This window comes from Meleagris gallopavo, chromosome 12 (assembly GCF_905368555.1).
Source record: "Meleagris gallopavo chromosome 12, MGAL_WU_HG_1.1, whole genome shotgun sequence".
Lineage (NCBI taxonomy): Eukaryota > Metazoa > Chordata > Aves > Galliformes > Phasianidae > Meleagris > Meleagris gallopavo.
In genome coordinates this window covers 18,714,410-18,730,529 of record NC_139415.1, presented here as the reverse complement: position 1 = coordinate 18,730,529, position 16,120 = coordinate 18,714,410, and the positions used below count along the sequence as shown (strand labels likewise).

General features: G+C 55.6%; 2 protein-coding genes across 15 annotated transcripts in view; both read right to left on the bottom strand.

Moving 5' to 3' along the window:
• The window catches only part of GLCE (glucuronic acid epimerase), a 34,697-nt gene extending 30,978 nt beyond the window's left edge, over positions 1 to 3,719 (bottom strand). Inside the window, exon 1 of the mRNA XM_085233742.1 lies at positions 3,591 to 3,719. The gene's annotated coding sequence lies outside the window, so the exon portion shown is untranslated. The remainder of the gene's footprint in view (positions 1 to 3,590) is intronic.
• Positions 3,720 to 7,682: 3,963 nt separating this feature from the next.
• The window catches only part of NOX5 (NADPH oxidase 5), a 30,029-nt gene continuing 21,591 nt past the window's right edge, over positions 7,683 to 16,120 (bottom strand). For 13 of the 14 annotated variants that reach the window (XR_014885969.1, XR_014885970.1, XR_014885968.1 and 10 more), the window contains one exon: positions 15,176 to 15,792. Coding sequence is in view for 1 of the 14 variants with exons in the window: in XM_085234273.1 (XP_085090399.1) it covers positions 8,496 to 8,627; positions 8,698 to 9,057; positions 9,244 to 9,313; positions 9,534 to 9,658; positions 9,800 to 9,844; positions 10,131 to 10,283; positions 10,639 to 10,766; positions 10,944 to 11,076; positions 11,383 to 11,565; positions 11,671 to 11,843; positions 12,153 to 12,306; positions 12,421 to 12,655; positions 13,141 to 13,351; positions 13,710 to 13,860; positions 13,998 to 14,243 (2,499 nt within the window). In the remaining 13 variants the exon portion in view is untranslated. Of the gene's footprint in view, positions 7,816 to 8,470; positions 8,628 to 8,697; positions 9,058 to 9,243; positions 9,314 to 9,533; positions 9,659 to 9,799; positions 9,845 to 10,130; positions 10,284 to 10,638; positions 10,767 to 10,943; positions 11,077 to 11,382; positions 11,566 to 11,670; positions 11,844 to 12,152; positions 12,307 to 12,420; positions 12,656 to 13,140; positions 13,352 to 13,709; positions 13,861 to 13,997; positions 15,793 to 16,120 lie in introns of those variants that run through there. The other variant, XM_085234273.1, reaches the window with a different exon arrangement.

Below are 16,120 nucleotides of genomic sequence, written 5' to 3'. Positions count from 1 at the left end.
AAATCCCAAGAGAACTCAACAATTCAGGTGGGGATGTCGGGGTTGGAAGCCCAACCCAAATGCTCCAAGTCCACAGATCAGGGCAGTGCAGGAGCAGCTGTAGGGCACAGTGGGTACAGAGGATTTACCCAGACATCAATGAATGTTTTAACACATTCACGTGCTCTTAAGAAGGCAGGGATGAAGGTTTGCCCTTAAACTGACTGAGAGAAACCAACTTCATTTCCTTGCATTGTTTCACAGGAATGAACTAACACACCTTCTGGTATTGTTAAGGTTTCTGAACAAAAGCCCAATATTCATTAAGTAAGTGGCAAAACATCCTGTTTATATTTAGGTTTCCTTTCTTTTCCTATCAAAATCCTTCAGGTTCTCCCATGAAATATTGGGGATGGAGGCACAGCAGTGTCACGGTGCTGCTGCCATTCCTACCAACGCATGGATGGAAATCAGCTGCTGATAAATCCTCTCCTTTGTTCTGGGACTTCCTGGAATTTCCTGCCATACCTTAATGCAATTAAAAAGACAACAATAAACACACAACAGCCGCATTTCCTGCGCAGGAACAGCGCAGAGACTCTCTCAACAAACAAATTCACCTTTTCAGACTTATCACTGAAGCACACAGCAAACTCCCAGCATCACAAGGGACAAAACCAGCCTCTAATCCTCTGTAACAGACTTCATTTCCCACGGCAAGAAGCAGAGTAGAAAACACAGCTCAAACGAAGACACTTTAGAAGCTCTGCCCTCCCCACCAGGCACCACTCATGAGATCTCAGGCTACACTCATTGTATCCCAACTTCAGACCCCTCCACCTCTCCCAATTACCCCTCCATGGGTCCGTGCATTTGCTCAGAGCTCAGCAGGCACAGGTGACACCGTATCAGAAGCACCAGCTGACCTTTAATAACACGAGCAATATAAACGAGGCAAAAGGAGAAGGTGGCATACTTGAGATAAGGCACTAATTAAAAGCTCATCGTTTCCTTTGGAATTAGCAGTGAGCTTCCTTCGGAAGGTTCTCATTAGCGTGCATTTTATCTGTCCCCTCCAATATTTCAAATTCAATATTTAACGTTTGAAACAGAGCTCAGGAGCAACCGTACGCTTAGCTAAATATTAGCTCAAGTGTTACAAAGCAGCACCAACCTGCCCTGAGCTGCACCCTGCAGCTCCTGCAGTGTCTGGGGGGGGGCTGCAGGTGGGCACAGCACAGGAAGGTCACTCCTTGTCTGAGTGCCACAGATCTGGCCAAGGAGGAGGAAGCAGAAAGGAGGTGAAAGGCAAAAGGAAAAGCAGAGGGTCGGGAAGGAAGGATTTGTTGAGGTCAAACTGCACAGGGAACAGCTGCAGGATAGGGAGAGAATGCAGTGAGCAGCAGCACGACAGCAAAATGCTCCATGAAAATCCCAGTGCGACCACAGAGGGGCTGGTTTGTACCCTACACTGGGCTTCAGCACATAAAGGGAGCGCTTATCCCCAGGTCTCACTGGGGTGCAAGAGGATTTCAGCATTAATATCACAAGATAATAACGCTGCAAAAATGAGAACATCTTCCGACATCTTAGGTCTGCAGTGCAGGATCAGACCGATGACTCAACCTGCTTTGAAAGCCTTCAGAAATGAGATCCTGAAGTTTGGGCTGCTGCTCAGACATGAAAGGGAGTTCATCAAAAACATTCCCCAGCAGTAAAGTTCCCCGGTTCAGAACCACCGCAAGCAGCTGCCTTTTCATCTTCTGCCTCAATTAAATGTAAAGTAGCTCTCTTTCTCTGAACATTTAACTTCAGTGAAATCCAAGGAGGAAAAAAAAAATAGAAGAAAACCACCAAGGGGCACCGGGCAGAGCTGCCCCTAAGAGCAGCTCCACCTCAGCACAGCACCTCTGCCTGCCTCCAGCTCACCTCCCACTCAATACGTGTACCCATTATTCCCCACTTTGTGTATTCCTGCACAGCACTGACCCCAGAGCTGCTGAGGGACGGTGCCCAGCCCAGCCCTGCCTTCCTGTGGAGCAGCTGTAGGTGCAGCACTACAAATGGGAGCGCTACTATTAAGGAATCAATTGCACAATGAAAGCACTGAGGACACTTGTCTTACAGAGAATTCCTGCCAAGCGCTGCCAGCCTCAGCTCTCCGTCTCTCCGGGCCTCCAGCCAGACTCTAATCATTTCGGGTCCCTTCTCATTTTCAGCTGTGTGACACAAAGGGGCAGCGTGGGCTGGCCGCTGCTGGAGGATACTTTTATTGACTATGTGAAAAAAGGAACTGCTGCCACCCTAATGCAGACAGAGACATTATGATCTCCTGAGAAGGGAAAGAACTTCCCCTGTGCCCCCACAGGGCTGCCTGCCAGCATTCCTGTACCAAAGGGACCCGCCTGCACTGTCAAAGCACTGCGCCGCCCAGGCTGAGCCAGGCAAAGGGCACTGCTCCCACCTGAGCTTTTGTTTCTTTCAGTTTTTTAATGAAGAAAAACCATTCCAGAAGCACTGCTACACGAGTGACACCCCCCGATGCTGAGACTTGCACAGCAGATCTGAGAAGGGCAGCACCGTGCAGTTGTGGCAGTTATCCTCCAGCTTAGAAACAAAGGAGTTACTTTTTCTAATGGCTACAGAGAGCACCTAGATAAACCTCGGCCTCAGCTGCACACACTGATCACCGCCTGGATCAGAACCCTCAGCCCTTCACTGAAGCATAACAGCACCTTTGATACACACAGAACACAGCATTCCCCCCTCATTTCCTACCTGTGTCCCAACAGAGCAAGCACCCTCTGCAGGCAAGCTGAACTTAATTAAGGTGCATTATAACCAGCCAAGAGCAGCACATCACAGCCTTAAAAACCTTCCTGCTTGGCCAGCTCCAACCAGCTGTACTCAACGAGCTTTTAATCAGCGTGTTACCCACAGGCAGCATCTAAAGGAAGGAGGCAAACGCCCTGCGCTCCTACTGAGCGAAGAAATCCACTCTTTGTGTATCTGAAGCTCTGCTGAATCCAACACCGCTTAGAAGAACTGGGAGATCTCGCCCTGCGTGCAGTGATACCCCCCTCCCCCCACCTACGGGATATCTGCTCTGCAACATCCACGTTTTGTTCCGAGGCAGACCGTATTTAATAAGACTTAGATCCGTCACAAAACCGCCCTGCCGCCTTCCAGGGCAGGCAGCGACAGAACAGCCCAAGGACACTCCGAGCACAAACGCACCCTGTCTGCGTTGATTGTAGGGCGAAGTCGATACAAAGTGCCCCAGACGGCTCCGTCTGCTCAGGACAGACCTGCGGGAACCCACGTGCAGGGCCTGCAGCAGGGCAGCGCACAGACGCGGTGCAGGTGGCACACACAGCCCGCACGCCCGCCTGCACCCAGGACGTCCCTACGAGCACCGCGTGGATCCCCGAGCCGCAGCCCCGCACCGCACCGCACGGGATGGGGCTGCGCCGTTAACCCCGATTCCCCCGCAGTCCCACCGCCCGACCCACAGGGCCGCAGCCATCGGCCCGCCGTCCCCAACCCGTGCGGCCCCGCCGCTCTCGCCCCGCGCTGCCGGCCCGGCGGAGGCCCGGTGCCGCCGCTCCTACCTGCGGGCCGGGCCCTGGCTGCCGGCGGAACCCCAGCGCCGGGGAGGCGGGGGCGCACGGAGCAGGGAGCGCCGCGCCCCGCCTTGTCCCCGCGCGGCCAATGGGAGCTCCGCCCTCTTCGCTCTCTTCGCTCCTATTGGCCGCGCAGAGATAAGGCGGGGCGCGGCGAGAGTTTCGACCAATGGAAGAGCGAGGCCTGGCGGAACCCCAGGGCCGGGGATGGGGAGGTGCGGCCCCGCCCGCACTTCCCGCGAGAACACAGTGAGGGGGCGGGGCTTGTCGCCGACCAATGGGGGAGCGGGCGGGCTGAGGGCGCGGCCTATTGGCTGCGCGGCACCACGCCCCCTGGTGCGTGCACGTGGCGGCGCGGGCGCGGGAGGACGCGGGGCGCGGCTTTAACCCCTGCGGCGCCGGGAAGATCACACTTATAAACAGTTTTTCCCCCTCCCCATAATTAAACTAATTGCTTTTTTTTTTTTTAATCCAGAAAAAAAAAGTTTGTCAGGAACAGGACATTCATTTTCCAGCTGTGGAACTGACGCTTTGTTTGTATTTTGCTGTGGTGCAGGAATCCCCCTCTTTTCCAGGGCTCCATTCATTACATGCACTCCTTTGCAGACCCGTCCATGTCTGCAATCCTGCAACCCTGACCTTTTACCAATTTTAGAAATAAGAGCACTTACTGCATGAACTGAACATTACCTGTTCCTATTCAGCGCTCCAGACCCCAAATTCCCATACCTACTTAGGGCACAGCTGCTGAGGTTCCCATTGCTGCTATAGCAGCATATCTGCAGGGCTGTTTTGCTTTGTGCAATAGCACTTGGCTGTCCAAAGGCCGGATCCTGCCCAGGTCTGCCCTCTGTGACCCCTTGCACAATGGTACACACAGCTTCTTGCAAAGGAAGATAAGGCATAGCAATGTATTTAAATAGAGCTTAAACGATGTGGTTGCAATGTGTGCATTGCAATTATTGTATTGTTCAGTATTATCTGCTCCTGCACAGGCTCACTGAGCTCTGTCTGGAGCTGAGGGAATGACCTTTCACTGATTTTATATTAACGGAGTAAGAAGACGCTCAGCAGTGCCTTAATTAGAGAATCATCTTCATTACTCATTAGCAGATCCAGGAAGGTAATTACAGTAGGCCCAGCATTGCCATGAGAGCTCCACTGTTTTACACTGCGGTTGCAAGGCACAAGTTTTGGCCTTGCATTCTCCAGGATAAACGCAAGGAAGCCCCAGCACTGCTGCACAGCATGGCCATAGGATCAGAGAGTGGCCTGGGTTGAAAAGGACCACGATGATCATCCAGTTTCAACCCCCTGCTGTGTGCAGGATCACCAACCACCAGACCAGGCTGCCCAGAGCCACATCCAGGCCCAGGCAGCAGCGTGTGTGCATCACTCTGTGAATCACTGCTGCTCTTTAGGAGGCATCCAGGAAAGGGATGGATGCTGACCTTGTGCTGCACTGCATGGACCGATGGTGGGGATGTGCTGCACAGACCCCCCAGATGCTGCAGCTCTGCAGGGCAGGATCTCTCCTCTGGAATTGGCCCACAGATTGTTCCCATGGTGACACAAAGACGCACACTGCTCTTTTGTCTCAGTTATTCATCAGTCCTGTTTGTCACACACTGTGAAAACAAAATCACGGGGTGAAACACAAACAGATTTGGAGATAATGGGGCTCATCGCTACTCGTTTTGCACAGAGGCCTCGTGCCATGGGAGCAGGCGGCCTGGCACTGCCACGTGTCACAACCGCACTCTCCCTTTCCTCCAGGAACCACCTCTGATTGTTTTGGTGCTGTGTCTGAAAGTAACCAATGTCCTCAAAGCACGCAGCAAACAAATACCACGGATGCTGTTGTTCCGGTGCTGGGTAAAGGATTTCTGCTGAGGCCCCACACACCGTAATGCATTTAAATAGAGCTTAAAAGCCATGGTCCTGACGCCAGTGTAAAAAATTTACATTGCAATTATTATCTCGTTGCAGATTAGCTGCCGTGCTGGTGAAATCCTTTATTTCAGACAGCCCCACGTCGGGACGTTTTTCCCCCTCAGACTTCTCCTGAACCAGGCCCAGAGCTGATGATTCATGTATTAATATGTGGTTATTAGATGACTCCTCTACCTCCACGGCTGCTATCTGTCTTTGGCAATGGAGGAAGGAAATGAATTCTTAAAACCTCAGGAACAAACGGTACACGCATGGAGATCAATCCTGCTCCCGCTGACGTCAATGGAAAAATTTCCATCGGCCTCAATAGGAGCAGAATTAGCCATATATATCAGACACTGGTGTAATTTACAAGCCCACAAACATCCATAGAGCCGGAGGGGGAAAGTCGTGTCTGTTAAAAATAGCTCGTGGGAATTAAGTGGCAGTCGATGATGTTTCAGTTTCATGGGGACAGAGAGGTGCTGGGCTGTCTATTGGACGCACAAGGATGCTGATGGCACAATGGCACATCTGTGGGTCCAACTCTGCACCTGGAGGTGGTATGGCTGGATGGGATCTGCTGCTGGAGCCTCTGCACATCGGGAGCCCCGTGGCACCAGGACACGTGGGGCTGAGCTGAGGGCACACACACAGCACTCACCCTGCCGTGGTGCCCACAGAGTGATTATTGCATCGATAGAAGGGGGAGGAAGGAGGAAGAGAAGCCCCAGGCATCCTCTGCTGATGGCAGCATGTAGGTACAGGTGCTGCTGAGAGCCCAGCGCTGCTCATTGCCTCTGGCAGCAGAGCTGGAAATGGCAAGAGAAAGCACAAAAAGCAATGATGTCCTTCCAGCACTGCCAAAACCTCCATCACCACCACCAAAACCATCATTGTCACCACCACCACCACCACAACCAACATCACCACCACCACCAAATCTCTCATCAGCATCACTACCACCACCACCACCACCGTCACCTCCATCACCAAAACTATCATCATCATCATCATCATTTACATCACCATCACCTCCACCTCCCAGTGTGACTGGGATCATGCTGCCACCAACCCCCCCAGCTGCACCCCAGAGATGCCCACCACCAGGAAGCTGCTGCCCCAACCCCCAAACAAACCTTCTCCCCGTGCTTTGAGCCTCTGCTTCCTCGTGCCCGTGCCTTGGCCGTGCCCAGGGATGAAGGCTGCAGCCCCTGTGCAGCTGTGTGACACCCTGGCCCACAACATGTCCCCATCCCCGCCCCCCCACGAGATGAAACAAAGCATCCACAAATGGCCACCGGCCCTTAATTAGAAGCCACCAGCTAACGAGATGTCATCCGAGCCAAATATTAGGAGCTGCCTAATAGTTACATCAATGAAATCAACAACAATTTAACAGCAAAGGTTAATTGCATTTATACAAAAATCTGATAGACAAAACGATGCTCAAACAGTTGGGCAGACTAATTGAAAGCTAATGTTGCTCCTAAATTGAATTTCAAATGAATTTTACATCCATAGCTCATTTTGCTAATTTCATTCCCCGTATCCTGTAATTTGTTGGCAGTGATTGATTACTTAAGTGAATAATATCTATGTACCAGGGCTGCTTGGTGATGGAATGCTGAGGCTGCTGAGAAATCTGGTTCCCTGCTCCGAGGCAGAGCCCAGTGGACATCCACCATTGCCTGCAATGGAGCCGGCGCCTCGGCGTCTCTGGAGCATCTGCTGCTGTGAGATGAAGGCAGTGACATCTCAATAAAAGAATTGAATCCTTGGAATGATGCTTGTTGGGTTTGTTTGTTTGTTTGTTTGTTTTTGCATCCAACCAACAATTAGTGGTTGCTACGCTACAGCCGGAGCGTAATCGTTGTAATAAAGGCAGCCAAGGGAAGGCATTAATCAGAAAGAGATGTGATTAGCCCACCTCCAGCTCTATCTGGAGCCTCCTGTTGCTTTTCTGGTGCAGATTCTGGGCTCTGGATTTGGGGAACATCCCAAACTATGGGCTCAGCATCATTTGCAAGCATCAGTTTTGGGGTGTGTGTGGTCCTGCTGGCCGGGGGGCGTTCCCACGCCCCCGGCCAGCAGGGCCACACACACCCCAAAGGATGCTGTCAGCTCCATCCCCTGCCTCTCAAATCCATCCCAACAAACCCCTAAACACAATTCCAAAAGAAGCACACATGCATATGCAGGAAGCCTCCACTTGCAACGCCATCCAGTTGTGCATCGATGGAAATTTGGGTGTATTTCAGGCTCAGCGTGGAAGGCAGCCCTAAAAGGTCCAAAGCAGGATGGATATGATGTTAAACCAATTACCATCAGCCCCTCGCTGGGATGGGTGGGATGCAGCACTGGAAGCATCCTGGCTGCCAGCATCAGTTGTGATTTCCTTGGCCGTGGTTTGGGATGGTCAGATTTGCTGCTCTGGGCCCCCCGGGCACCCCCGAAATCTCTCTTTTTCCACCCAAAGTGCGCACAGCCGCAGGGCCGGGGTTCCTGGGGGCGGTGGGCTGAGCCCCCCCCGGCTCCCCCGCTGCTCGCAGCCCAGACCGGGAGACGTCCGTTCACTTTACCGGGGTTGCAGTGCCCTCATGTGGCACCGCTCCTCCACCCGCAACACATCCATCCATCCCCAAATGCTCTAGAAAACCACTCCTCGCCCCCCAAAACCCTATAAGGATGCTCCGGGACACCCACCTCCTCTGTCCCTTCTGTCTCCAAATGCTCCGTACCCCACACAACCCCTACAGACCCATGCAGGTGGCTGCAGGACCCCATTCCCTCACCTCACCTGTGTCACCCCCCCACCTCTCCATCTCCCCACTGTGAGGCTGCGCTGCAGGACCAAGGCACGGGAGATGCCACACATCACAGCAGTGCCATCAGCCCCGAGCTCAGCCCCTTCCCAGCGGGTTGGGAAGGGTCACCTTGCAGCGAGGATGGTGATGGCCTTTAGAAGTTCTCCTTGAAGAAGCGGAAGCCGAAACGCTCGCAGTGCACTCTGACCACTTTGGCCAACGCTGGCGAGCCACAGAAGAACACGTGCACCTTGCCCTTCCTCTCCTCTGCCACCCTGCCCAACACCTGCAAGGGAAGGGGAAGGTGCCATGTCTGTGGTGCTGCTGGCAGCGCCCAGCAGGGTCCCGGCCCTCACCTGGCTCCAGTCGGGGCGGCCGGGCTGTGTGCGGGTGCGCAGCCCCGTGATGGAGTCCTTCTGCTCCTTGGCAGCCAGCAGGTCCAGGGCCAGCTGCAGCCCCACCGCCTTCACATCGCTCCTGCCCAGCGCTGATGTCATGTACAGGTGCAGCTCCAGGAAGCGCCCTGGGCACGGCGGAGAGACCTGGCTGTGCCTCAGGATGGATCTGGGATACCCTGGGCTGATTTGGGGTGTGGGATGCTCCACATCCCGCTCACCTCCCGGCTCCTGCTCCTCCTGCTGCAGCTCCAGCGCAGCCAGCAGGTCAAGGAACCACTCAAAGTGCTGCTGGTCTCGGTTGATCCAGATGAAGTCAACCTGGAAGGATGCAGCCTCCGTGTCAGGACAGGCTGGCAGCACGTGGGACGCATCCAGCCGTGGGATGGGATGGGAGCCTGCATCTCCCATGGGATGAGACGCTCTGGAAGCCTGCATCTCATATCCCCTATGGGATGGGAGCCTGCATCCCACATCCCCCCTGCAAACCCCACAGCCTGCTCCCACCTTTCTGAGTGCCATGTCCTCATCCCACAGGGTCTCATGTTTGGGGCAGTTCTGCTTCCTCTGGCGGTACCTGCATGGGTGGATGCAGCCCTTGTCTGTACCCCTCATGCCCCTGAGCGCCCACACAGACCCCAAGCCTCCTTCCCCACCAGCCCCACAGCGAACGCCCTGCCTGAAATACCCTGGGTGAAGGTTAACCCCAAAGGCGACGCAGTGTAGGGCCCTGTGACTGCATGTCCCACGTTTAGCAATAAGGAACTGCAGCCCTGAGCACGTGGCACAGCCCCAACCTGTACATGATGCTCTGCAGGATGGAGGCAAAGGGCGTGATGCCAATGCCAGCACCGATGAGCACAGCATGCTCTGAGGTGAAGATCCGGCGTGTTGGGGTCCCGTAGGGGCCATCAATGTAGCACTGGGAAAGATAGAGGCTGAGCACCCAGAAACAGGGTGACAAACCCAATGCCAGAGCAGGATGCTCAGCCCTGGGCAGGACCAGCACACAGGACAAAGTCCCTTCCCAGCTCCCACCCCGCTGCGCCCGCCCTGAGCTCACCTTGATACTGCAGAGCTGCTGGTTCTCACCCAGCTCCACAGAAACCTGCAGATGTGGCATGTCCATCAGCAGCAGTGGGCAGCCGCCTCCTCCCTGCTCCCACAGCTCTGCACCCAGCATTCCCCATAGCCTGGCTCCCAGCTGCTTTGGGGTTGGTTTTTCCCCAACTGCACCCATCAGACCCCAGAGCTGAGCCCAGTGGGAGTGAAGGCTGATGGACCCCGACCCCAATCCCAAAGCCATTGGGGCAGTGACACCATATGACAGCAAGACTCCCCCCCTGCCCCTGGGGACATCTGAGTGGTTCGGAGGCTGTGCTGGCACCAAGCACCTGCAGAGATGTGTCCTGCTCCCTGTCCCCATCCTCGGTCCCTCGGGAGGTGGTGGGTGCCCCACTGCGTCGGTACGATGTCAGTTCAATGGCTGCATCCCCAGTGCTGGGCACAGAGCATCCCAATGTGCCTGAGGTAGTGCAGGGAGTGGGCTGCAAGGGAAGGGGAAGGGAAAAAGGGGGGGAGAGGATGGGAATGGGGGGGGTGATGAAAAAAAGGAAAAAAAATGGGGGAAAAAGGGGAAAGGGAAGGGGAGATGGAAAAGGGGAAAGGGAGAAAAAGGGGGGAAATGAGATGGGAAAGAGAGGAAAGAAGGAAAAGGTGGAAAAGGGAATGAAAGAGGAAAGAAAAGGTAGAAAAAAAATCCACCCGTCACTGATTTTTATTCCTTTTGTGGAAAAGCCCAGCCTGTGCTGTGTGCTCCTGGGCTGCTGGAGCACCGCGACCCACAAGCACAGCCTCACCCCACCATGCAGATGGCAGATCGCAGGGTTTAACCTTACCCACCTGCACCCACTGCCAACACCTCTTCCTTTCCAGGCTCCCGTGGAGCTGCAGGGGCTCAGGCTGCCTGAAGAACTCATAGAGCCGCGTGGTCCACTGCCCCAGAGAGCGGATGTGCAGCCAGATGGTGTCTGTGGGACGGGGACATCACAGTGGCACAAGGGCTGGAGCACAGCATGGCCTGGGCACCGGCACCCCTGCACCAGAGCAGAGGAGGGATGGCGGTGGGATGCTCATGGGGTGCTCGTAGGATGCAGGACATCCTGGCGACGGCAAAGAGAAGCCCCAGTTTGGGCTGCCCAGCACACCTTGCTGCTCAGGAGCACTGCTGATGCTGAATGGGTGCCATTCATAGGCAGCAATGGCTGAGATGTTCAGGTAGATGTAGTCCCCGGGCTCGTAGTGGAAGGAGCGCGGCCGCTGGATCACCAGATGGGTGACCTGGGTTGGGAGGAGCAGAGAGCATGCAGGCAGTGATTTACCAAAGAAAAGCAAGCTGTTTTCACCTCTTGCTGCAATCCTTCACCAAAACACTGCAGATTTCCTCAATGCTGCCAAGTGACCCCAAAACACATCTCCGTACAGTTGAATCTGAAGATTTTACCCAACCTTACTGAAACCAAAGAAAGGAGCAGTGCTGTGATGGAGGGGAGGGGATGCGGTGCCCTGACTCTTTCATGCAGGGCTGGAGGAGCACGACCCCAACCCACAGGGCCCTTTGTGCACACCAGAGTTTGGGCCATGCACCTGGGAAGGCAGCAGGTGGACCTCCACGATGCGCAGCCCCATGGCACGAGACACAGCCATCCCCACTGCCTTCTCCAGCACAAAGAGGCCCCCGGGAACCAAAAACCACTTCCAGAAGTTGGGAGCGTGGAAGAAGAGCAGAGCCCAGATGATGATGTAGGAGAGGTGGCTCCAGTAGAAAAGCTGTGGGCAGGGGATGCGGGTCAGCAGGGATGGGCTGTGCAGGGCTCAGTGCCCCCCGTGCCACGGGATGGAGCACCTTTGGGGTGTTTGTGTGCCTTTATGTACCTCGAAGTGCCCACCACGGCGGACGCAGGGGCTGGAGAAGGCGAGCATGGCAAACAGCAGCACCTGCAGGGCCAGCCCGGTCTGTGGGGCTGTGCCACCGAGCCCCCCACCCCCGGGACGTGCCATCAGCAGGAATTCGGAGAGGGCACCGTGCCCAGCCTGTGCCAGCCTGCCTGCAAGCAGAGCAGCAGTGAGCGGGGTCTGAGTAGCTGTGTATGAAAGCACAGCCTGGGTTTGCTCAGATATACTGAAAACGAAACATGTGCAAAATACCACGCGAGGGCCACAGGAACCGCAGGCACCCGAGCTCCCGGTGTGGGGGAAGGAGGGAGGGAGGGGGTGGGAAGCTCTGCAGGCCCCGCTGCGGCGCTGCCCGCCTGGGAGAGCCGCTAGAGGGGGATAGCAGGCAGCGCACGAAGCGAGCATCTCCAACCCCAGCCCCAGCCCCAGCCCCTCCCCGGACCCGCATCCTCCCCGCTCACCGAAGTTGGCCACGTGCGCTCCGGTGTGCAGCACGGCCAGCGCCAGCACGGCGCTCCCCAGCAGCTGATGGAGGCTCACGCAGCGCTCCAGCGGCAGCGCTCTGCCCGCGGGGGTGGCACGCAGCCGGGTCAGGCACCGCCGCAGCATCGGCACCTGCGGGGCAGGGGCGGTTCGGGCGCTGTAAGGACGCCCAGCGGCGTCACCCCGCCGTCTCGATCCCGATCCCGATCCCGATCCCCCTCCCCACGGCCCGGAGTCCGCACTCACGGCGATGAAGGCGCAGTTGAAGTTGAGGCACTGCCCGCAGCCCCTGGCCACCGCCACCCACCCGCTGCGGCCGACGTGCTGCAGGGCAGCCAGGATGAAGAGCAGCAGGTTGAGGCTGACGTAGCCCCCCAGGAAGGCGAGCTGGCCGCGGCGGTTTTGCCAGTACCACGAAGTCAGGCGGCGCGGCCGCCGGCTCTGCCGTGTCGGTGCTGGGGGCTTCAGCCAGCTGGCAGCACTGCCAAGGCACCGCATGGCATCCTGCATCCAACCCTGCGCCCATCCGGGCACTGACCCTGCATGCATCCCTGCGTGCAAATCCTTTGCCCACCATCCCAGCCGTTCACCCGCATCCCTGCCCTTAGCAGGGGGTTGGAACTCTGTGATCTTCAAGGTCCCTTCCAACACAAACCATCCGATGATCCCATTATCCATCCCAGAACCCACCCCGGCATCCCAGCTCCTCACCCACTCTCGCACCACATCCCAGTCCCCATCCCACCCCCAAATGCTGCAGCCACCCCAGCACGCTCCTGAGCAAAGGGACAGGATTGAGCTGCCCTCAGCAGCACCGCAGGGCACCCCGCTCTGCTGGAGGGCAGCCCTGAGCTGCTCCTGCTGTGGGCCTGAGAGCCTCCACAGAGCACAAACCCCACAGCACAGCAGGAGGGAAGAGGCTCTCACAGAGGGAAGGGTGCCCCACGGAACCGGCCACATCCCTACCTGATGGTCAGGTTCTCCATCAGCCCCGGGAAGGCCTCCAGCTGCTGCTGCAGCTCCTGGAAGGTGATGGAGCCGTTGCCATCCTTGTCGGCCGCCTCGAGCAGCACCCTGGCCATGTCGTGCAGGCGCTGTGGTGGCAGTGAGATCTCGCTCTCACGCAGGCAGGCCTGCAGCACCAGGAGCAGCTCAGCCGCGTCAATGGAGCCACTGCCTGCAGGGAGAGCAGCACCGCCTCACAGCCCGGCCTCAAACCCCTCCACTGCAGTGCCATCCCCTCCTGCCTGAAGGGACAGCTGTGCCCACCCACAGCGACGCCATCGCTCCTTCACCGGCACGTTGGTTTGGGAGAATTGGAGAGAATTCTGATCTAAAATTCATTCCCGTTCTGATGCTGCCACGGGGCTTCTCTCCTCGACCAAGGGCAGCAGGGAACACAATGCACAGCTGTCTCTCCACAAGCAAAGCTAACAAGGCCGGTGCATTTGCTGCCTTGCAGATGGATGCTACTCCCATCCCAACAGGACAAAAGAGCACTATTCAGGGCTGGATGCACTGAGCCACCCTCTCACCATCAACATCGTAGACCTGGAAGAGGAAGCGCAGCTTGTCGGCAGCAGTGCCGTGCAGCAGCAGTCTCAGGGCACCGTGCAGCTCCCCCAGGCTGATGGTACCACTGCCATCCACGTCAAACAGCGCGAAGAAACGCTCAGCAAAGAAGGACTGCGGAGGATGGATGTGCTGGGGCAGCTCTGGGATGCTCTGCACAGCCCAGACCCCGTACTGCAAAGTGAGCTCCCGCTGCCAGCAGTGCTCAGCCCCACTGATCAGTGGAGATCAGTGCAGGGTCCGGCGCTCACCTCCTTCACCTGAAGGGCCGCCTTGAACTCCTCCACGCCGATTTCCTCACCCTGCCCTGCGATGCTCTGGAACCGCTCCGTCACCCAGCGCAGCCACGCCGCATCCTCAGCCGCGCTCATGGTGCCAGGAGCCTGCAGGGCGAGCAGTGGGATGGGGACGGCTGGGAGCACTGGGGCCCTTGGGGAGCCTCGGGAGCTCCCAGCCATCCTGTTGAGCCTCAGAGCACAGGGGATGGAGCTCAGCATTGCAATCTGCCCACCTGTGCTGAGCCGCTTTGCTATCGACACGTCTCACCTGCAGAGCTACAAACCCACGCTGCTCACCTTCAGTCAGACGTTGGACGCAGCTCTCATTCCCAGCACTCCTCAGCAGCAGCTGCTCAGCCCGGCACTCTCCCCGAGGAGCTGCAGCCCCTCCATATCCTTTTAAAGGTTGATGTTAATTCAGTCCTACTGAAGCTTTTCACGTCAAATTAAAACGAAAATGGATTTCAACGGAACCATTAAGGAGCATCTGGCTGTGACGTTCCCATAATTACCTCTTTATTTTAGAGCTGATCTGACACTGCCTTACGGATCCCCACCGAAATACTCTGAAAAAAAATAAAAGGGCAGATTTGGTTCTCTGAAGGCAGTGATCCCAAGGCACCGCAGACCACTGGTTCTGTATTCAAAATGCATTCACTGCTCCTGACTTCCCTGCTCCGCAGCCTCGGCGACCCATGGCAGGAGCATGGACGGTTGACTTCCAGTGGGCAGAAGGAGAAAAAGGTTTGAGGAGATATTTTAACCAAATATGCCGAACTTTAAACATAATCATGGTATGAATCCATTCTAATGACAAAAAAGGATGGAGGAGGATGTTCTGGATACTGAACTCCAAACCACACAGGTGGACAGATTGAGTTTAAAGGCGCCTTTATGCCAGAAGAAAAGTGAGCTCCCATCTCCAGCCCTGAGCCCGTGCAGAGGGCTGAGCTTCAAGGAACAGCAATAGCTGACAGAAGCTTTCTAGGAATTTAACTGAAACCAACAGAAAGAAAACAGACATAATATACAGCTCCACAAATCTGGCAACCAGCAGCAGGAAATAAAAATAGCACCAGTACAAACTTGCTTTCTAGTGATCAGAAATGAAAATATGTCTGCCTAAAAGTAAAGAAAAAGAGAAAGAAGAGTTCCTGGAGCCAATTTATTATCATCACATTTGCACAGAACGTGGTGTGTAACTGCTGATACTCCACATGTGACTGCCTTGGGCGGCCATCTCCTGCACACCCATAGGAACCACTGCAGGTTGGAGAAGCCCACTGAGCAACCTTCGTCATCGTTTCGCAGTCAGTTTGGAGTTTTGAAGCTTCAATGTGATTCTTAGCATGGCTTCTTCAAGAACACTCTTTAAAGATGTCACTGAATCCGTTCTTTAACTGATCAAGAATGTCATTCTCCCTTTTTGCACCCCCGCTTCGCAGTGCTGATGCCAGCTCTGCCATGGCTGCTGCCAGCTGCGCAGACTCAAACCCACACAAAGCAACAGAAACATCTGGCTGGGGCAGAGGGGACGGCATTGCTGGCACAGCAGGTTTCCTTCTCACCATGCCCCTCACCAGCTCTTTTTGCTTCCCAGCCTTCCTCCTGCACGCTTGTAGCCAAGGAGCAGTGGTGGTATTGCTGGGGGTGGCAGCTCCTGCTGCGTGCTGAGCTCCTCGCGCAGCGTGGTGCAGAACAGCCAGCAGGTGCCTCAGGGTTTCATCCTTTGCTGCTACTCCTGGCCTGGACAGGGCTGTCCCAGATGCTGTAAGAGAATTAAATGGCTTTTACAGTTGTGTAAATGGTGTATGTTTGCTTTGCTCAGCCCCCAACCTACGTCACTGGTAACAAACTTCAGTACAAATGCACTTGTGCTAGAATTGCTGCACTCTTCATATTTACAGAAGATATGTCAATGCTGCCATACGAGGTGGTTTGCTTTCCTCAACCGGTGAATAATTAAAGACGCACAAAGGGAAACACATCAAAGGCAACACCTATCATACAGTAACTGCTCAAGCTGAAGCCCTTCACGTTATCTCCTAATTCTGTGTTTTCCGACATACCAATGATGGCAGATCACAGAATGGCCC